General features: G+C 32.3%; 1 protein-coding gene across 1 annotated transcript in view; it reads right to left on the bottom strand.

Annotated features, from left to right (window-relative positions):
* The window catches only part of Brd7-9 (Bromodomain containing 7/9), a 77,979-nt gene that overhangs the window by 45,570 nt on the left and 8,651 nt on the right, over nucleotides 1-23,758 (bottom strand). The window contains exons 2-5 of the mRNA XM_035369204.2: nucleotides 9,050-9,345; nucleotides 4,337-4,545; nucleotides 3,152-3,296; nucleotides 727-837 (exon numbers count right to left, since the gene is read on the bottom strand). Of these exons, the coding sequence (XP_035225095.1) occupies nucleotides 727-837; nucleotides 3,152-3,296; nucleotides 4,337-4,545; nucleotides 9,050-9,345 (761 nt within the window). The remainder of the gene's footprint in view (nucleotides 1-726; nucleotides 838-3,151; nucleotides 3,297-4,336; nucleotides 4,546-9,049; nucleotides 9,346-23,758) is intronic.

The following is a 23,758-nucleotide window of genomic DNA, read 5'->3' on the forward strand; positions in this document are numbered from 1 at the left end:
TTATAAATTATTATACAAATTTTAAATATAAATCATAAAAAATGGGTGAATTTTACTTGGAATGAACCTAAATTTTGAAATGAGAAAGGAAAAATCAAAAAAGTTTAATAAAAAAAGAGATATTAATAAATATATATCAAATCCAATTAACATTGAGGAGGATAAACTCTGAGAGCTAATTTTTTAAAAACTAGTCATACGATTTTTACAAAACTTGGCAGTCTGGCATACTTTGAGTTGTAGAATCGAGATATAGAAAAAAAAATTGGTATGTTATTTCAGAAAAAGTCCGATTTTGTGTCAAAATATCTATGTTAGAATAGTGCTATATATAAATCTAATATATATCCTAAGTTGTGCTTTTGGGACATAAAAAACGCAATTTGAATTTTGTAAATTGGCCCAGTAGAACGGAAGATATAGAACTGTCACCCTCCCCTTTTTTTTGCCGCACTGTACCTTTTTAGCTTTTTACAGCAACATATTTAAAATAAGTGAGTGTCTTCTTAATCAGAAGCCAGCTAGTTCTGCAAATTAAGAAGTCAGGTCTTCAGAATTAAAAGTACATGAAACTTACCTTTCATCTTATACATTCATTTTTATTGTATCAATTTAACTTTTGTTGAACCTGACCAAGCAGGTAGATTCAATACAGTTTTGTTTACAGCCATTATAGGTTACTAGTAATACTCAACACTTCCTAATAAAATAAGTAAAACATTTTACCCGATTCATCAGCTTTTGTGCATAATGCCACATCCTTTTAGCAGATTTATAATATACAGTATCTGGCCTGTTGTATGTCATTGCATTGTCACACATTAATTTTACATCAGCCTGAAAAAATTTTCAAAAAATTATTATTTTATTATAGACAGGTAAATGGCATAGAAACAAGGTCACTTCTGAATTTGCAAATTATTTATACTCTATACAAAAGTAATATTGGTACCTTTCAATTGACAGGGCACCACTATCACCAGTAAATGTTGACATTAAATATAATTAGCATTAGGTATGGGTAATCTTACCACTTCTAATGGTATCCAATTAAGAGTGGTAGCCTTAATGAAACATACAGCTTCATTAAAAGAATGGCTAGTTACAAAGAAATTCACAAAAAACATATGTAGTAATTCTAATCAACAGCTATACAGTGACTCACTCCTACTTGCAACTGGCAGAACTTTACCAATTTGAGTTTTTGACATAAAAAGTAAATAAATAGAATTACTGACTGAAAACTACTGTGCAAACCTTTAAATCAATATCCGCCATGCAAACCTTTCTTTTCGTGACAAAATTTATCATTGCAGTCTCAGTCTGGGGATTCCAACAGAGATAAAATACAATATATCATTTTGTAGTTTTCTAAAAAAACACTGATGATACATTTGATTTATAAGAATTTAATAGTGAAGCTTTCTCATTTAGCAACTGCTAAATCATGTAATCTATATTGATACTCCTTTAAATGTGAAATAACAGACCATATATTACTAAGTTATTTATTAGGCAGATAATGACCTACTATTAGTCTTCTAATAAATAAATATTAAATGTATGTTACTATCTCTCTCTGTGTACACACACACACACACACACACACACACACATATATATATATATATATATATATACAGAGAGAGAGACATATATTTTTAATCTGAGAATGTATAAAAATCAAAGGTACTTTCTGATTATCTGCATCTTGAACAAATGTCGTAAGGTGCAAATTTTGGAAAGCATTTGTAATGTTGCTAGCAACTAATTTTTTGGCAAGTTAATACATAAAACGCAAAAGTTGTTTTCAAAATGGTAGTGTACTAAAAATTCCATGCAAGAGCAATCAATCAATAAAATTTAAAAGCATGAAACATTGGTAATAAAACACTAAGAAACCATCTTGCTGCTGTTGCTCTTCCTATATACACAGTGATCTCCTCTCACTTAAAAACAGAAAATTACACAAACTCGGTATTTTGGCATATTGTAGACTGGCAAAAACAGACATGTGCTACATGCATACCTGGATTGCCACATAAATAGTTTTCGGTGACCTTGTGGCTTGCCACATAACTATTCAGTGACATACTGCTTTGCTTTGTAAATATCTTTTTAATTTTTATCGGCAATTGCCAGCCAAACATTAGTAGTTAGGGGAGCCAACTGTGATACTGAAGGGCCCAGGTTTGAATCCACAATAAAATGACCACCACTTCTAGCCTTAGGAGTGGCCAATGCTAGAAAAGCAACTAAATAAATAAAATTTTAAAAAAAATCCTTTTTACAACTTCTCAGGGGGTCAGCAATAATCAGTAAGTACCAGATCAAAGGCAAATGCAAGAAACACTTCCTAAAATTGATCTAACCCCAAAATTTCAGACTTTCATTTATATAAGAAATTGACTCTTAATTGACATTTTTATAAGAAGTATAAAATAGTAGTAATATGTTTCAATATGTAATATGTTTTACTTATAGCCCAAGATATCTTTTGGATTTAAACCTAAGTATCAGCTAATCTAACTGTTATATAATGAACAATCATTCTTTATTTAAACAAAAATTTACTTACTGAACTTTTTTTAACAACTTAGTATCTTTCCCTTTTACCTATCTGTGTCCAAAGATCTGATAAATATTCAAAAAGGAAATCACTTCGAGGATTCAAGGAAAAAGATCATTCTTATCCTGTTGAATGCGTATTATCCGTATATTTAACTAATTTTATACAAAACTTTAATTTTAGAGTTTTGCTTGCAAGGCCTCTTTAGACACTACAATTTCTGAAGTGTTACAGAATAAGTTTGTTTATTTTATGCTTTAAGTGTCAGTTGTTTCTTATAATTCTCGAACATATTAAAATAAAAGAAAATATAAAAGCCTCAGTAAAAGCAAAATGAAGCTTTATTAGAATATAATAAGGGAGTTATTTTTCTTTCAGTTTTATACAATGTGTTTCTGAACAGCAGAAGAATTTATCAACTGATATTCTTCAGTGAATTCTTAAAAGATGAATCATCTCGTTTAAAAGACCAAATTTAGATATGAAACTATTGTACTTAAAATTAATACTAAATCAGAAAATATTAATTTTGGTACAAAATTAAAAAGCACCATTTTAAGTGAAAATGTTTCATGTACTTACTTTAAATTCAGCCACAGATTTGTATTCACGATCATCTATTTTTTTATTAATTGTGCTAAAATCAATTGGCTTGCTTATAATACTGGAATATCCTGGTGCAATTACATCAGTAACAGGCCATGCAAAAAATTCTTGCGGATCTTTCCTGAGCGAAGAAATTAGAATGATTTCTAATATTAGCATCCAATATATATTATTTCAAACAATTACATAAAATAAATTGAAATTTTATGCATTTAAAAAATCGCAAACTTCAGAGTATTTTTTTAGAACTTCAAAATTAGAAACTTCGTTCACATATATTTTAAAGAAAGAGGGTAATTGAGAAAAAATAACAAAACATCTGATAAAAAATTAACGTACACAATTTACATAGACTTAAATAGTAAATATTTGTGCTTAAATGCTTACTGTTCAATATGCATATTTATTTAAAAGCTGTAAATTTAGATAATAAAGAATTAAAAAAAATACAGAATCTCAATTTTCATTTTCTGCTCAAAAATTTTATATCATATCTTTTTATCTTTAAATTATATTTATGTGAAAAGTTTTACACAAACATTCCTCCGAAGCACACATCTTATTTACATTATAACTGACTATCAAATCTCAGATAAATACCCAACACCTATCATTATTAGTTAGCTGTGTCCTTCCCCCCCTCATATATAATGATAACCAACTTATTAGATCTTAGATCAATACAACTAATGGAATATATGGTGTGTATAACATTAGATAATAACAAAAAAAGATGAAGGCAAGAGAAACACAGAGAATTACAGAATATTTAAAATTTACTTCCCACATTATTCATACAGCTTCAGTATTAAAAATTTGCAATTACACATTCTTTGAAATAAGAGCTAAATGGTTTTTAAAATTCCAGAAGCTAACTATGTTTGATTTTGAATCAGAAGTATAGCCAGGATTTCAATTATAATATTATCATACAAGAAAAAATATTCCCATTACATAGGGGATTAATTTTTCAAAAATGTTCATCTTCTGCTAAGTTGATAAAACAGCATGCTAAATAACATAAAATTTTTAAATCAGACTATGAATACATAAAATATGTTTAAAATATATACATTTAATTAAATCATAACATTTTTCCAAGCCACTATGTAATAGTAGAAAATTCTAATTTTTTAAAATTTTTATTTTATTTTAACTCACAGCTGCAATTTTTTTAGAAGATGATATAAAAGAATCTGCAAAGGAGTCTTCTGGGCTTTTCTCTTCAAAGTACATGTCCTAGCATCACGAGTGGGCTTTTCAAGAGGAAGAGGATGTACTTCAGAAGTAGCACGAAGAGGAAGAGAATCTCTTGAATCATAACCTTCCATCAACAAGCGATTAGAATCTTGGTCTTTTCTACGTTTCTCCTACACAAAACACAGCATTATACTAGAAATTCTTGAAAACTACATTTCATTCTATCCAAGGAAAGAGGAGCTATAAAAGTTCATGAAACATTTTTTTAAGGTTTTCACTACCAAATATGAAATAATATATGCAAAAAATATACATGCAGATCAACATACATTCTCATATTTGTTTTTAATAATAGTAATGAAATAAATGAATGATTTAATAATGAAAATTCAAAACTTCACAGCCTCCAGAAAGCCCAGTAAAAATTTAGTGAAAAACAGTGAGGAAAAAATTACTGAGTGCAATTTGGCAATTTTGTTTGCCTTTTTAAAAAGATCACCAAACTATCAATATTTATCATAAATCAGTCAATATTATTAATGTATAAAAAACATACTTTAACATTTAAAAATACAAATTTTAATTATATAATGCATTAAACATTACATGTATTATATTATATGACACATTAATGTTGTTCTCCCCACCTGCATGACTATCTGTTTTTGCTTAATATCAGAGCACACTTCTATGCACAAGCATAGCTTCACACACAACTTCAGCATTGCACACTGGTATCTAATAACGAAGAAAGTATATTTGCCTAACCCTGCCAGAATCACCAAGCACTGTATCACCCAATTAGGTTAACCAAAGTTTTACAAAAGTGTATTTATCTGGCAACCCTCTAATGGTTGTGCCTGCATTATGCAACATAGTTTTAAAATTTGAAACGTTTATGGTTTTTGTTTGTTGTGATTAGTGCGTGGAATTTTTTTGGCTTAAACATAATGTTCCTTTAAAGTTATCTGTCATGACTTAGCAACACCATTTTTTAGTTCATGTTTCGAATATTAAAAAGAAAGATGGAAATAAGCCATATGTTCATATTAAGATGAACTGCCTCCTTTATTTGATTATTTAGGTGGATTGCCTACTTATTCCTTTTTCACATTTTTTTTTTTTTTTTACTGGAGAACTGAATGAATAAAATTCAAATAGTTTCCCACCAAAATAACATGATCATTTTAAAGGTACGTTTATTAGATTACAAATTATTTTGAAAATGAAATTGTTTGTTAAAAAATGTTCTTAACAGCTAATTTTACCAAGTGCTTTAATGGTTTGAATGACTTACATATTACTAGAAGATGAAGATGATAAAAAATATCAAAATAAGTATGTGATAATAGAAGAATATAATGAAAATTTTTAAAAGCAGAATTAAATGTATAACTGTATTTAAACAAAATTTTTAAAACTGAATACTTCATTCTTTGAAAAATGAAAGTTAAAAATGCCAAAGATTGAACTTTTGAAGATTCGTGGAGAAATCAAAGACTGGCTTGCATTTTCGAGCCAATTAAAAAAAAAATACATGAAGACAAGAAAATATTGAGAAAGAAGATAAATTTCAGCATTTAATACAATGTATGTCTGAAGGTTCTAGAGCTAATGCTATAATTGATAGTTACCCACGAACAAGTGAAAATTATGATAAAGCTATTGCATGTTTAAAATCAAGATTCAGCAGGGATGAATTGCTAATTAATTTCTATGCATGCAAAATTTTAAACCTTGCTGTAAAAAATGTTACTGAAGAAAAATGGAAATTAGAAAGATCAAAATTATATGACACAATAGAATTGTATCTAAGACTACTCAAATTCACTAGTTTAACATCTGATACACATTCAACTATATTTTTTCTTCTCAAAGCATCATGTATTTCAAAGGACTTTTTAAATGTGGTTAAAAAACCCTGTCGTTAATAACAAACTGGACTCTCCTGAAGAAAATGCTTATAAGGAGAAGTTAATTTATTATTGTTCCTGAAAGCTCAAGTTGAATAAGAAGAATGTATTTGTTTAGCAAAGTTGCGATTTATTTAGTAAGGTACACAAATTTCAGGAACAAAACAAAATATTCTTTTCCTGTTAATCCACTGATAGCAGCAGATTTGTTTATGCAACAGAGAATAAAAGAAAAAAAAATATTGTATATTTTGTGATGGAAGTGCACGAAAGTAAAGGCTGCTTTCCTGTATAAAAACTCAATTTTCAAGAAAAAGGCCTGTTTTGTCTGCCTGGAAACTAGACATCATTCTAAATTTTGGAAATCTAATATCATGTGTTCTTTACAACAAAAAACAATCAAACTTGATGTGTCCAGAACTTTCTAGGAATAAATAAGACAAAAGGTGACATACTTGAACCTGAGAAGTATTGTTTGATATTAGTTCACCTAACTTATGTACTCCTTATGAAATATTGCTTCGAATGCTACATGTGAAACTAAAGACTGGAGGGAAGTAGCTACGAGTAATGCATACTCATCGACATTGGCTGGCAACACTGTTAAAGAAACAGATCAGAAACTAGGTTTAAAACCTGCTGAAAAAGAAATCTTCATTCTCTGTTTAGGGGAATTGCAACTCAGAAAAAAAAGAGCATCACGTTTATGACATCAACTTGATATCTTTGAAAGATGACTTTTCTGGATCCCAGAATATACACTATGTTGTAGAGGTGAGTGCTATGGCCCAAAAGAAAAGTCAAACCCCACAGGAAGGGGCTGATCAGGTTTTGAGGAAAGCGAAATTTCGGGAAGATGGGGTAAGTGAGTCCCCCACTCCAATCCTTAACATTTACAATGGGAATGGAGAATTTTAGAACTGAAGAACATTTAATGACTCCCAGAAAATACGTGAAACATTAAAAGTGATTTACGACTCTATTAGCTCAAGAAATGGAAATCAATCATCAAAACATGGCGTATTGAGAACGATCTTTTGCTTCGAGTTCAAAGAGATTGTTATGAGAATGAGAAAAAAATGCTAGTATTGCCGATAGAATTTCGGAAAAAAATCCAAGCATTATGCCACGAATGAACTTTGGCTCATTTGGGGGTTACAAAATCGAAGGATAGGCTTTTACGGTATTTTTTTTTTTTTTTTGGCCTGGTTGTTATAAGGAAATTGAAGATTATGTTTGTTCCTGTAACAAATGTCAATGAGCTGGGAGACCAAATGAAAGGAAGAAAGCGCCTATGAAACTAGTACCTGTGATTCAAGAAATTTTTTCTAAATTAAACATTGATGCAGTAGGCCCCCTGCTGGTCAATTCAATGGGAAAACGTTACATAACAGCCATATGTTTGTCATCTAAATACCTTGATGCTATTCAAGTGAGTAATGCACTCGCATTACTCAGTTTCTGTGACGGATGCCCTGATTAATATTTTTAGTCGGCTGGGTTTTTCGAATGAAATCCAATCTCGGAACGTATTTCGCAAGTGCACTTACTCTGGAATTTTTTGACAGGTTTGGTTTTAAGATTAATCATAGTTTGGGTAGCCACCCCCAATCAAATCTGATTAAACGTTTCCATAGAATGATCAAACGGCTCTTATGAGCTCTATGTCTGGAGGCTGGGACAGATTGGAAAAAACAAGCAACTTAAAAAACTTTGGCTTTAATTTGTACTTATCTTGTATTCTTTTGTGAATTTTATGTATTTTAATTGTCATTGGCCTTGATGTGATATCATGGTACTTCTATGTGAATTTTTTTTTTTTTTAATATATATATGTGTATGTAACTAGCTCTTTATCCCAACCAAATACACTTAAACATTTTAATGAACAAAATGTTTCTTTGAAGGAGGAAGGAGCTGTAATGTCTCCTTTCTCTTAAGAATACTTGGTCAGCCACCCTCAAAGAAGAGACAGAGAACCCCCTTCTTGCCTCAGCCAGAAGAGAGGAGCAGACTTTCCCCCTTGTCACAGGTGGGAGTAAGAAGAGATTGAAATGTGGAAGAGAAATGAGCGGAAGCTGGTTTGCACGCTCTACTGTAGTGAAAGTTTTTCTCAAATGTAATCTGTACATAGTTGTATATATAAGTAAATATTTAGCCTAGAGTAGGTCTTGTTTGTTTGACAAAGTTACGACTATGTTACACTGTTTTGTCTTCCTTTTCTTCAAGACTTAGTTGTTTCAAGCCATAAAGTCTCAATATCCGACCAATATGTTGGCGGGCAGAAATCTGTGTAGAATTTGACAGAACATAGCTTTCAAATTGCATATCATAAGATAGTCAGTCACTGGTAAATGAAGCTGTCCAAAAGAAAGTATAGTGCCAATCACTGGCGGATAACATGCTATTTAAAGTGTTAAACATGATCTCAACATATCGATCTAACACATTTTATCACATTCTTAGCTTATTTGTATGTGTTGGTTAATTTTTTTTTATTCCTTTACCTGTATAGCCTGCACAATTATAGCCATATATTGACAAAATAGTGAATTACATTGAATTAAGAATTTGATAAAGGAAAACGAACTCATTTCAAGCTTCATTGAAGAAAAACACTGATCTTTCTCCTGCCTGAAGTTGTTCATGCATTCCTAACTGGCATGATTGGGGTTGCTCAAACTGGATTCAGATAACACCAGTAAGGCGTTAATGTGGAAAAAATTACATTTTTGTAAAGCAAATACAGGAACATACAAACCTTTCGATCATGTGAATGTTCTCTATGATGGTGATGGTGGTGGTGATGCTTCCGTTTTCTTTCGTGACGTTCTTTATCTTTTTCAGTTGATTTTTTCTTCTTTTTCTTTTTCGACTTTTTATGTTTCTCATGAGAATGACTAGAGCTCTTATCAACCATTTTTGCTTCTTCAAACACTGGTTTAACTTCTTGTGAAATGCGAGGTATCTGAGAAGTGCCAGAATTTGCAGCAGGCAAAGGAGACTGAACACTTCCACCAACCTTAAGGACTAGCTTCAGAGGCTTCTCTTGACGGTCTAAATGAAGCAAAAAAATACTTAGTTAAGCTCATAAAAAAATTATTCTAAATTTATAAATTGCTTTTATACTCCTAGCTATTTTCCACTTCCAATACTTGATGGTAGCAATAAATACTGTCAGTTACTCATAATACACTGCCCTACAAAAGTTAAGGAACAGCATGTTTTTTTCATTTAACTTGAGAATGAAGCCACATACAAACAAGAAATTTAGAGGACATGTTCACTAAACAGTTCTTTAATGAATGCAACACAGAATGTTTCTAAAGTTCAACACAAATATGAATTACAACAAAAAATTGCACTCTTAGCAGAGAAATTCAATCCTGGAGAAACAGTACATCATAGTTGTCTGAGGAAAAATGTGGCGGTAACATTACAAGAATGGGTTCTAATAAGGAATGTGTCCACCCTAGTTGTCTCTTCTTTAACTTTTAGAGGGCAGTGTATTCATAAAGAATATCAACATTTAAGAAACAAGGGTTTGAGCCTATTCTCATCTTCAAAAAAACAGATCTAGCTATTTCTAGATCAGGCATAATTTTATCACATTTGGAAAGCAACAATAAAATTCTTCCCAGGCTCAATTATTTTCATAAAATATAATAAATATACCTTGTATATCACAACATTTATCATATAAAAGTTATTGTTTTGATTTTGGAAATATCTTTAGTGAAGCCTTTTTCAAATTTTTTTGAGCTTACATTATCTTATGCTACCATTTATGCTACTTTACTCTTAGTGTTGTGCTTTTACAAAAAGACCTTCAATTTATCTTTCAAATTACAAATTACAAAGCAAACTGAGAATTCAAAGACAATAAATACATTTCTTGATATTTTAAATCTTAATTTTATTTTTAATAATATATTTACTTGATAAAATTGATATTTCTAATTTATAATTACGAACATTTGCAGCATTAATAATAAGAATAATAATTTGCAGCATAAGAAATGTTCTTAAACATCACATATTGCATATCTCTGTGCAGAATCATCAATTCCTTTTAATATTTTAATTCCTTTAATTCAATATACTAAACTAATGCTCATGTAGTGCTTTTGCAACATTTCATCAAAAAAAATTTACAAAAGTGTCATCATTATACTTGATAGAAAGAACTGCTACATATAATGAAAGAATTTTTGAATAGAACTAATTGTACTATTTTTTTTTTTTTTAAATCCATCAATTTCTTTTTTCTTTTTCTTTTTAGACCTGTAATTTAAAACACATACCACATACACAATCATAAAAATTAGCCACACAACAATACAAACATTTAAAACAAAATGGCAATTTTAAATAATGTGTGTTATTCAATTATTGATAGTTTTATTCAGCTTACTATATTCTGGGCAGATGCAAATAGTTCATCTTCAGATAGGCATTCAAATACCACACAGCCAATTTAGACTCTTGAATAACCATTTGAATACTATAACCAGTTGAATGCTCATAATTTAGCATATTTGTGGTGGAGGATCGTGACTATAAAGGTAGTCACAATTATACAGCCATTCTTACACTAAAAGTACACACTATCACAAATGAATAAAATATGATTGCATCACTTTTGAAATGAAGAAATATGAATGATAGTATAATGTGCAGTGATTCAGTTTCATTTAAAGTTGTTACTGGAGAGCTAGAAGTACATTCTAAATGAAAATAGAAAGAAAAACTGGTACTCTTCTGTTATTGGGACTTGATTTGGATATGTATGTGGTAGGGGAGTTGAAGATGAATATCCTATGGTCAATAACAAGTCTAACATTTTCCACACCACAGACATTTAATGAAAATATCAGAAAAGGTACAGATTGAATTAACTACAAGTGCTGTTGCGCCTTCTCACGCTTGTTAGATATAAACACCGTTCTTGACCCCTTCGCGCCGACTGTCACGTCTACGTGCCAACAACAAACACACTTACTTCCCGGCCGACATGCAGGTGTGCCAGAGCATTTTCCCGTTCTCTACCGACTGTCATGTATTTGTGCCAGTGTCCTGGAACGTTTTTCAAACTATAATTTCTGCCACAAGATGGCACTGTATGTCCACATGGTTTCAGATACATGTACATTAGACCTTCTACTCGAAATGAGAGAAGCATGACTCACATACACGTGTTTTTGATTATATAAACAAAAGGGGAAATAAATGTTACCGAATGGCGTGATTTATGACGTCTCTTTAAATCGCATTTTATTCGCACGTGGTAGTTGTTTATTTAAGTAGAGAAGTTTTATTTGCGCTAAAGCGTTGGGTATTTCGGTATGTAGTTCAGTTTTTAGAAAATAATTAGATCTTGTTAGACGTGAATTCTTTCTGTTTTTACCGTTGCAATGTCGAAGCGTCGAAAATGTTTAACAGAGCATGAAATAGCAGAAATGATGCAAAATATTTCAGATATTGATTCTGAAAGATTAACTGAAAGACTGAAAGACATTTTCCAAAACTTTGTTCAGAAGAGACTGATAAGAAAATGAGACGACGATGCTTCGTTTGTTCACATTCCCGGAAAAATCCTCCAAAACGGCAAATGAGTTATTACGATTGCAAGGAATGTAACGTAGGACTGTGTGTAGATCCCTGTTTTCAAATTTTTCATACGAAAAGAGAATTTTAAGTAATATATTTAGTTTTCAGATGTATAATGTTAAAAGTCATAAAATGGTGAGTAATGAAAATAAAATGTGTAAAATATGCTTTTAAACAAGAAATAAGGTAATTAAAGTATATACAGTCAAAAGTCTTTAATCCGGACTCGTCGGGACTTCGCCGATTCCGGATTATTGATTTTTCCGGATTATAGATCATCAGTTTAAATCTGGTAAGATGTCAAGCAGAAATTATAAAATTAAAAATATGAAACCGTAATTTATAAAATAATGAGCAATTATGATTTAAAGGGTATCAAAATTTACAAAAAAAGAAGCTTAATATTTATTTGTTTACTTTATTAAACATTTCTTTCAACGCGCGCATGCGTAAAGCATACCTTACGCATAGCCGAAATTAGAAAATTGCAACCAGAAAACTATTTGATTTGTATTCGTGATATTTGTAATGACGAGGAATTTGATTTAAATCATATCAAAGACGGACTACATCGAGATTAAATACTACATTTAGTAAGGAATTATAAGCCGAATAAAATAAAAACATCTGCCCTGAAGATAACGGTAGTGCTGACAGATCAACTTCCAGTTCATTGCGCGCCGCGACATCCCCCTCCCCCGCGCAGAGCAGCGTGAAATTGATAAACAGATTTCGGAACGGTTAGATAAACAAAGGATATGCCTTTATCCATTTTTTGTAGCAATTCGTTTTTTGTTTGATGGACATCGAAACATACTTTAGTTTTCTAGATCCTTTGGGAGCTCCAGCATCGGAAATTCTATTTGACATAATCGAAAGTTCAATCTTACTTTTATAAAATTGCTCTTACAGTCTGCAAAAAATAATAAGCCGGATCCAATTCGAAGATTAAGGCCCAACGCAATCATCAACATTAACTGAAATAGATAATTAGATAATTTTAGCTTATACCGTCCGTTATACATTAAACGCGCACGCGAAAACGTATTCTGCGCTTGCGCAGACGCATATGCGCAGTCGTAAATGTCTTGCGCCCACGCGTAAAACGCCTATGCGCATGCGTGAACGCGGCACATGCGCAGAAAGATTTTAGCTTTGAGGTCCGGATTATGGGTGTCCGAATTAACGACTTTTGACTGTAGTATAAAAATATCTATAAAGCATAAGCCATTTAAATACTCTATAGAGCATTATTAAACAATGTGTTGATACTTCGGAAATTTCATGGATTTAGGCTTAGTAGCAAAAAAGCCCCCGGCCCTGGACAGACGCTCGCGTAAGACACTGCCGGCCTCCGCGGTAAGCACGCGTTTGCGCTACCCGGCTCGAAGGGGTTAACCACTTTTAGAATTTAAATAGCAGCTTAGCGCCTACTCGCACTAGCTGTCGTATATGCAGTCAAGTTACCATCTTCACGCGGACATATCTTAACAGAAAAGGTACAGATTGAATTCAATAAGTGCTGCTGCGCCTTCTCGCACTTGTTAGATATAAACACCGTTCTTTATCACTTTTAGAATTTAAATAGCAGCTTAGCACCTACACACACTAGCTGTCGTATATGCAGTCAAGTTACTACTTTCACGTGGAATCATCTTACCACCTCCGCGTGGGATAGATGGCTGTCTGTCTATATGTCATACTCCTCTTTCACCTCGCTCTCACTTCTGGTGCATAGGTGAGGCCCTCTGGTGGCTGTGTTAACTTACAAATACTACAGCTTGGCGATCCTGACTTTTGACCTCGAAAACATGGATCAGCGACACTGGTTCATCAAGACAGCACCTAAAAATAAGTTTAAAAAAAAAAAAAAAAAGATAGAAGTGAGGAAGAACCACACATAGTCCTAAACAGGAACAGTCCAAGGCTTCATGTGATCAGCTTCTGTTAGTGGTACATCCAGGACCTTCATGGTGTCCCACTTTTTCCACCTGGTACCGAACTTTGCCTTTCCTCGCTGTTACATGGTATGGACCAAAGAACTTTGGTCTTAACTTTAGACTACCTCCATACTGTGTTCTTTGTATGGCAACTAGGTCGTTCACATTGTATACTTGTGCCTCTTTTCTCTTTTTGTATGTTTTCTATTCTCTTTCTGAATTTTTAGAATGTTTTTCCTTGCTTCCTCTCTCATATCTTCTCAATCTTTCATCATAATATTTCTTTCTTCTTCTTCGAGAATTTTCATAATACCTCTCGATTTCTCATTTTAACCCACTGAGGAGCTCAAATGGATAAATCTTTGTGCTTCTGGTCTCAGTACTGTTCAAGATCCATTATACATCTCCAACATATTTGTACCACTTGGTTGGATCATCTATGAATAATTTGGATAGGACTGGAATCAGAGTGAGATGAATTCTTTCCACTTGTCCATTTCCTCTAGGAATGCCTGTACTTGTAAATATGTGCTGTATCTTCTCTTGACTACAGTAATCTTCAAAATCTTTAGAGGCAAACGCTGTACCTTTGTCACTTATTATTCTCAAAGGATTACCGAAAGTTGATTGTTGCAGTTTCAGCTTCTGCAATGCCTCTTGAGCTGATGTAGACTTTACTGGATAGAGCCACACAAACTTTGTGAATGCATCAACCACGGTTAAGATATGATTGTAGTTCTTATTTGTCGAAGGTAATGGTCCTATAAAATTGATATGAAAAGTCCTCAAAGGGATACTATCTTTTGGTATGGGATTCAGCAACCCTACGCCCTTACCTCGTTTTCTGTCACACAAAATACATTCTACACAATTTAAGATAACTTGTTCAATTCGTTTTCTAAGGTTAGGAATATAAAAGTCGATTTTCAGCAGATCTTCCATTTTAGACACTGCGAAGTGTCCCTTGTTGTGGATACTACATATGTTTTCTAGCTCTAATGCTTCAGGTACAACAAGTAGCTCGCGACCACTGTCGAACTTGTATAGTATACCATTCTTCACTAGGAAATCTTTCTTTAGTCGTTGCTCGACTAAGGATTTTAGCAACTGGAGATGCTCATCATTTCTTTGCGCGGCTGCAATTTTGGTTGTAACTTCTTCCTGAGAATATGTAACCATCATGACAGCGTTTCTACTTAACGAATCCACATGCTTCATTTGTGAACAATTTCATAGTCAAATTTTTCTGGAAGTAATGCCCATCTTGCCACTTTAGGAGTTAAATTTTTTTTGAACATAGTCTTCTGGAAAGTGTCACAATCTGTAATTATTCTGACCTTAGATCTTAAAAGGTAATTCCTGAATTTCTTTAGAGCTTCTACTATAGCTAAAACTTCAAGCTCATAACTAGATAGCTTCTCTTGTTGGAGGCTAGTTTTTTAACTCATATAGTAAATGGGGTGTAACTGTCCATCATATGATTTTTGTAGCAATACAGTGCCGAAACCATGACTGCTTGCGTCTCTATGCAATTCTAATGGTGCTCCTTGTTTAAAAATATGAAGAACTGGACTTGTCGATAAAAATTCTTTCAAATTATTAAATGCATTTTTTTGCTCAGGCCCAAATTTGAATTCTGCTGCGTTACAAAAAAGATCACTTAGTGGTTTCGCTACTTTTGAATAGTTGGCAATAAATTTTCTAAAATACCCAGTAAGACCCAAGAAACTCTGAATCTGCTTAAGGTTTTTGTGTTCCAGGAAATTTTGAACAGCCCTGGTTTTTTCAGTAGAGGGGTGAATTATACCATCCTCAATAACATACCCGAGAAATTCTATTTTTCTTTTCAAAAACTGGCATTTCTTAAAATTGATCTCCAAACCATATTTTTTGACTACTTCTAAAATGCGTTTTAACTTTTCTAAACCTTCTTTCTTGTTTTGTGCTGGAATAATTAAATCGTCCATGTAAGTAACAACAGTGTCATCCCGAATTAAATCTCTAAACACATTATAAATAAATCTTTAGAACAAACTAGGGGACATGCACAAAGCAAAAGGGGCTTTTAGAAACTTGTACAGACCTGCATGTGTAAAATGAATGCCAAATATTTAGCGCAGTTTTCCTCCACTGGAACATAAAAAAAAAAATTAAAAAAATTAAGTCTCATGTCAAAAAAAAACCTTTGCTTCACCCAAACAATCTAAAACCTCTTCTACTTGTGCCATGGGAAAAGAATCCTTAACTACTTTTTTATTTTATTGCCTGAAGTCAACACAAATTCGTGTCTTGCCCGATTTTTTACTACACAAAAGAATTGGCGAAGCATATTCTGAACACAATTGCTTTATAATCCCATCCTTTAACATTAATCTATTTGATCATCAACAATTTTTGGTCAGCAAAAGGAATTCTCCTCGAACGCTGAGAAACTGGAATTTCATCTTTTAATATTACTTTCATTTTTTAAGTCTGTACTGCACGGCTTTTTTAATGGTTTATACTCATTAATATGAGTAGAAAGAGTATTGTGTAACTCTTTATCCTTAATGTGCGATAAATCTATTTCGCTCTATGGCTGCAGAAATAAAAGACAAAAAATTCCTTTCTGAAGATATGGAATCATTTTCATATTGTGTAATCATCACTCCGTCAGAGCAGATGTCAGTTAAACACGAAGGCAGAAAAACGCATTCCGTAATTAGGTCATAAACCATTGCTGCTTGTAGCTCTATTTGTTTTTTGCTTTTGCATAAAGAAAAAATAAACTTAGCCGTTTTCGCTTTAACCAAGTAACCAAAAGAACTTTTGAGTTCTATACATCCACATGATATTTTATTCGGAAAAAGAGATTTCTTTACAACTATCAGTTCACTTCCAGAATCTATTAAACATTTTATTTTCTTACCATCAATTAACAGTTCAATAAATTCTAACTTATTTCTAGCTGCATTGTCCGATCCAATCTTTAACCCAGATATCTTTTTTTGAGACAAACTCTCCTCCTTTTCAAAATGTTTGGGACAATTTCTCGCAAAATGAAACAATTTCCCTTTACTCCCACATACATAGCAAATACATTCTGTTTTACTACTATTCTGATTTACAAGCTTCCCTAAATCCTTAAAATTGCTCTGAGCTTTTCTAAGATCGTTTTTGAAAAAATTAAGCTTTTTATTTTGTGGAATTTTGATTCGCATGCTACTGGTATCAGCTAAAGATTTACCCCTGGATGAATAAAATAAATTACATTCTCTTTCCAATTGATTAGGTGGGAACAAACTTTGGCCCTCCCGAACATTAATATGTTCCTTTGTTTAGAATCAAGAGTTTCACACAATGTATCAGATACAATAATCAAGATCACACAATTTCTTAAAGTCATCTACCTCTCTTAACTTACAATAATAAATGAAAGTTGCACTGAGTTGAGACGTGAACATGTGATTCAGATGAATATCTCTGCACATTTTTAAAATTATTCAAATATTCATGCAGTGTTGGCTGAAATTCTTTCAATATTAAGGCTTTTAATTTATCATAATCCACGATCTCTTCTTCAGAAACATACGTTAAAACATTATTACATTTGTCACCTAATAAATTAATCAACACTTCTGATTTTAATTCCAGTGGTACGCTTTTAGTAGCAAAAGCTTTCTCAAGTGACAGAAAAAACAAATGCAGAGCTTCAGGTTTCTGGGGTACAGCTATAGTTAGTGTTTTGACGCTTTTAATGATATCTTCAACACTAGTCTGTGCGTTTCTTCTATCACCCGATAATGATTGCGATTTTAAATTTTCTAGCCCAATCTGCTTCTCAATTTGAGCTAATTTAAGATGTTCGATCTGTAACAGATAGTGTTCATTACTTGTTGTAGGCGTCCAATTTCCGGCGATCGATTTAACAACGCCACAAACAAATTCAACGTTCATTTTGAAGATATCAGAATTTTGGATAATTTTTTTTTATGTCAGCTTTTTTAGCATTTTCTGGACCAATTTGTTCCGCAATTACTATTAAATCACTTTTCTTTAAATTATTTAAGAAATTCGTTTTAAAAACGAAACAGAAGTATCACTAACTTCAAGAAAGAAATAAAGCAAAGTTTTCACAGTACCTTCTCTGAAGTATCCAAGTATCGCGAACAAGGCCCCCAGATTTTCTGTGGTAGAGGAGTTGAAGATGAATATCCTAGGGTCAATAACAAGTCCATTGTTTTCCTCACCACAGACATTTAATGAAAATAACAGAAAAGCTACAGATTGAATTAAATACAAGTGCTGTTGCGCCTTCTCATGCTTGTTAGATATAAACACCATTCTTTATTACTTTTAGAATTTAAATAGCAGCTTAGCGCCTACTCGCACTAGCTATTGTTATGCAGTCAAGTTACTTACCACCTTCGCGCGGGATAAATGACTGTCTGTCTATATGTCATACTCCTTTTTCACCTCGCTTTCGCTGCTGGCGCATAGGTGAGGCCCTCTGGTAGCTGTGTTAACTTACTAATACTACATGCATGTATGCATGTGTGCCTGCACATATACACATACAAACATACACACATGCATATATACATACGTTTCTGAATCCAGTCCCGATAACAGAAGAGTACCAAAAAACCTTCAGTAAACAGTGAAAAGAACTTTACAGATTGGGAGGAAATATTATCATCTCTTTCATACAGTGTCCATGAGTGGCACAATGGATAAGACCACTAAATATTGGTTATTCAATTTGAATTTGAATCTTGAAACTGGTTGCATGTGGTTTTCTCATTTAACACATTAATTTGAACCAATTTCATTTAGAAAGCCCTAAAAGAATTCTTTGCCTTTGACAGATATCCTCTGGCTGCTTTGCCATAATTGGATTTCAGGTACTGCTTTTAAAATCATTTATTCATTTAAAGCAACTTCAATAAAATGAAATTCACCTCATAAAATGAAACCAAGCCACATTCTTAAATCACAAGCACAAACTCTTAATGAATTTCTGCTTGTGCTTTAAGAATGTGGCAAAAAATTTTCTAAAACTGATAAACTAAGCCTCATGATTGACAAATGGCCTAATAATAAAAATAAAATATACAACAAAGTCAGACAATAATCATGTTCAGAAAATCCACTATACACAAAATGTTTTGCAGATCCCTCACAAACAAACAGGAGTTGGTACAAGAAATTATGCTAATGTCACATTTTTGCAATGTTTTAAAACTTAAAAAGTTCCATTCTTATTTTTATCCAAGAAGATTAAATGCATAATTCATATAGAGATTGGAGTAAAAATAACTTTCATATTGATTTTTGGTACTTATGTTCTGTAGTAGCCTTGACGAGAAAGTACAACTGGCATATTTCTATACAGGTGAAAAATTAACAAATACAGTCAAAAGTCATTAATCCGGACACCCATAATCCGGACCTCAAAGCTACAAACTTTCTGTGCATGCGTCAATGCATAATGCGTTCACGCATGCACGAAATACCTTTACGCATACGCATAATACATGCACGCATGCGCATTTAATGTATAACGGACGGTATAAGCTAAGCTAAAATTATCTAATTATCTATTTCAGTTAATGTTGCAGATTGTGTTGTTTCATAATCTTCAAATTGGATCCAGCTTATTATTTTTTGCAGACTTTTATAGCAATTTTATAAAAGTAAGCTTGAACTTTCGATTATGTCAAATGGAATTTTCCGATGCTGGAGCTGCCAAAGGATCTGCAAAGCGAAAGCATTTTTCAATGTCCATTAAACAAAAAGTGAAACTGCTGCAAAAAATGGATAAAGGCATGAAGAAAGTGACAGAGAGGTGATTTGTTTCTCTAACCATTCCGAAATCTGTTTATCAATTTCACACTGCTCTGCAGAAGGAGGGGGGGAACGTCGCTATGAGCAATGAACTGGAAGTTGATCTGTCAGCACTATCCTCATCTACAGGGCAGATGTTTTTATTTTATTCGGCTTATAATTCCACACTAAATGTAGTGTTTCAACTCGATGTACTCCGATATAATTTAAATCAGTTTCCTCATCATTATAAATATCATGAATACACATCAAATAGTTTTCTGGTTGCAGTTTTCTAATTTCGACTATGCGTAATGTATGCTTTACGCATGCGTGCGTTGAAAGAAATGTTTAATAAAGTAAACAAATAAATATTAAGCTTTTTTTTTTGTAAATTTTGATACCCTTTAGATCACAATTGCTCTTTATTTTATAAATTACGGTTTCATATTTTTAATTTTATAATTTCTGCATGCCATCTTACCAGATTTAAACTGATGATCTATAATTCGGAAATTGCCGAAAAGTCCAGATTAAAGACTTTTGACTGTACTGATTCGCGCAAGTACAAAAAAAAAGCTGTTAAGGTTTCTACCTGTTTTTCATAATTGCATCAATACAAAAGATTTTTATTGTAATATACTTTTATTCTTATTATTTTCAGTCTTCAATCAATGGAAAAAGGAGCTATAGCTGTCTGAGCCATTATTAACAGCAACTGCTGAATTGTGGCCACCAGATAGTCTGTAAAAAAATTAATTCTCTGTTCTGCTTACAGATTAGTTTAAAAATAAATTACTAACAAAATTGTATCAAAGGAAATAACAAACAGAATGTTCCAGCATTTATACATGTAACTATTTAAACTAGATTGTTTCATAATTGTAATAAATACGATAATGAATATACACATATAACAAGTTCTGTTGAATTATGATACTATTTTAAATAGATTGCAAGCAAAATAGTATCAAATACTATAATAAATACAAATTCATATTAATTTCCTTCTTAAACAACTTGTATTGTATAGATGTTGAATGATTTGCCGAATTATTATGCACTTATAATCAATAACAACACTATTTTGGTGTTGTATGTGTGTGTGGTTGTTCTTCCATTTGAACACAACAATATGTTTTTACTTTAAGAAATATTTCTGAGGATAAGTAATGGTTTCTTTTTCTTCAGCCAGCAGACTCCACAGTCCCATTATGATTCGCTACAAGCAAGGGGGGGGAACTAAAACATACTTAATGCAAAAACAAATACTATATGAATATAACTAATGAAAATCCAAAAGCATCTACAAGAAAACTTGGAAAATGATCCTTAACATATAGCCCTATATAATCACTAGTGGATATATAGGGACAACTGTCCTGAAGTTATTAGAATTCCTTCATATTCTCCAGACTTAAATTCTATCAAACATGTATGAAATGAGGGTTAGAGTAGATTTAAGGGTGCCCCTTGGATTACCGCTAAGTTGTTTTTCATTTATCGCCAAGTTGTTGTTTCATTTATGGGAAGAGTAGCTGAATGCTATGGATGTAATTGGTTGCATGACCATTATGATGTAATTAGTTGCATGATTGTGGTGAATTTAAATGATGGGAAAAGATTTGGGGCTCTACTCTTATATGCGCCTTAATTTCACCAAATGTGGTGATCTGGGCTGCTTTAAGGCATAATTGCGTGTTGTATGGCAACCTTGTTGACATTGAAAAATCTTTTCCTGGAGTGGTTTAATTGCTCATTGGTTCGTGTTGTGCATGTTTTGAAATGGCCTATGTTGCAAAGAGAGACGTGTTGGCAAGATTTCAGTCGCATATTTTAGATTGTTTGCAAAGTAAAATCCTAAATCCTTTCAAGTTTGTGGATAGCGAGTCTGGCTGTCATATAAATATCATATAGAGTACGCGGCGGCATGTTAAAGCCACGTTCTGCTGTCCGAAGAAGCATCCATTATGGTAAGTGCATTTTATTTTATTGTTTTTATTTTGTAGAATGTTATGTTCATTGTTTTTTTACTATGAATTTTTGTTGCTATTGTTGTTGTTGTTGTTTGTAATTTATTTTAGTTATTTTGTTGATTTGTGCCCAATGCCTAGATTGTCCAACTCGTAGATGTTTTTTAAGTTTAAACAGAATGCTGTGTACATGGTATTCTTTTAAATTTATTGTTGTTATGTTAATTTATTAAAGCGAGGAGTGCGTAGTTCGTAGGTTCCTTCGCTGCCTAGAATGTGCAATACGCAGATGTTTTTTTAAGTTAAAATGTATCGCTGTGTACATGGATTCTTGACAAATATTTTTGGTTAGAAACGTTACGTTTTTGCTATCTAAATTTTTTGTTTTTGTTTCGGATTTTTAGCTTAAAATGTGTCTTCAAAACGTGGTTTTTTGTATGTGTGAAAACCCCGTTTTTTTAGACATTTGAAATTCGAAATGTAGACAAAAAATTTAGATAGTAATATGGTGGCGTGGAGTTTCTTGTCAAAAAAGTTTGGCAAGAAATTTGGCGACCTGAGGGCGCATATAAGAGTAGTTCCAGATTTGGTAAGGCTTGTTTGTCTGTCGGATTTTGGTTAAGAAGTATGCTGTTATTTTGTGGTTTACATGGTAAAATGGATGAATGTGGTAAGATTAATTTGAAGTTTCTATACGATTTGGAACAAAAGGGAAAAAAGCATTAATTGACTGGAGTGTAAATGAAAATTTACTTAGTAGCCATTGTAAGTGTCCTGTTTGTAGGAAAGGAATGCATATGGTCGAACGTCAAAGGATACTTTTGACTATTATTTTTGTGAATTTATGTGGCGATGCCAGTATACAGATTCTAGTTTAGATAATTTTAGGAAGTTTTCGATGCTGTTAAGGAATTTTGTTTGAATGAAGACACAGAAATTTGTAAATAAGGTAAGTGGATATTTCCTCTGTGTAGTGTGATGAATTTCCTTTTTTATGTTATTTCATTTTTTGATTTAAAAAGTAATTTATTGAGATTATATATTTTTTGTTGGCTGCTCCTTTGACTAAAGTGAATATAGATTGATGTATACACGGACAAAGTCAACGGAGTGCACAATAGCTAGTTTGTGCAATTGTCTGATGTTTTTTTAAGTGAAAACAGGTCGATCTGTACATAGATACCGAGTTTGTGCAATTATTTGACTTGTTATTTTTGTTGTGAAACTAACTAGTATCTTACAAACATTAAAAATAAATCTCCTCTTCATTTGACGTACGAGGTACAGATGGTGTTGGCTGTCATCGAAGTAGAAAAGAAAAAAAAAAGATTTTTCCCTTTTTGACCTCGTGATGTGAACGGATTGGGATGTTTTAAAACTTTAGGGAACAGTAAAAATGTCCTGGAAATTGTTACAATGTATATATTTTAGTATAATTGTATTATGTTGTAGTGTAGATGTAATATAATAAGATGAATAAAATTCTTCGAGCTTTTATTTCCCATGCATCAGCATTGGTTTCGATTTATCATCACACTACCCAGTTAAGCAAGCTTTGTCTTTTGTTTTCTGGATTGCTCTGTATCTTGGATGAGTGAAAGAAATATTTCTATTTTTATGATGAGGCTATGTTTTAGTAATAATATAAAATGGTTTCCGGCGATAGGATTTTAAGAAATAAATTTTTTTTAAAAATTATTTTAAGGGTTATAGACAGTTTTTGATGTATTGTATAATTAAGTTTGAAATCGAAACTATTTTGTAAAGCATTTTGTTTTATTTTGAAAGTTAACTATGGAAACTTTAAAGGCTCTGAAACTTAAACGGAGAAGTTTACGCACTTCTTTTACAAAAACTGCTAATATTTTATATACAGAGTTAGTAAAAGAAGATTTTTCTGTAGATTTAGTACGAGATAAACTTACTAAAGTACAAAAAGTATATTAAGATATAAAAAACTAGATGATAAAATTCTTGATTGTTAACTGAAGACAGGAAAACTTTAGATGCTGAAAGTCGCAAGGTGTATTCTGATGATTTCATGAGAATTAATGAGCAAATTAATGAAAAATTGCAATTTTCAGATGAAACCAATTTAGAAAAGAGACCAAATCATGGTGCTGGTATTTGTTGTAGTAAGAT

This window comes from Stegodyphus dumicola, chromosome 4, assembly GCF_044657685.1.
Source record: "Stegodyphus dumicola isolate Sdum_Otavi_A_Nest chromosome 4, ASM4465768v1".
Lineage (NCBI taxonomy): Eukaryota > Metazoa > Arthropoda > Arachnida > Araneae > Eresidae > Stegodyphus > Stegodyphus dumicola.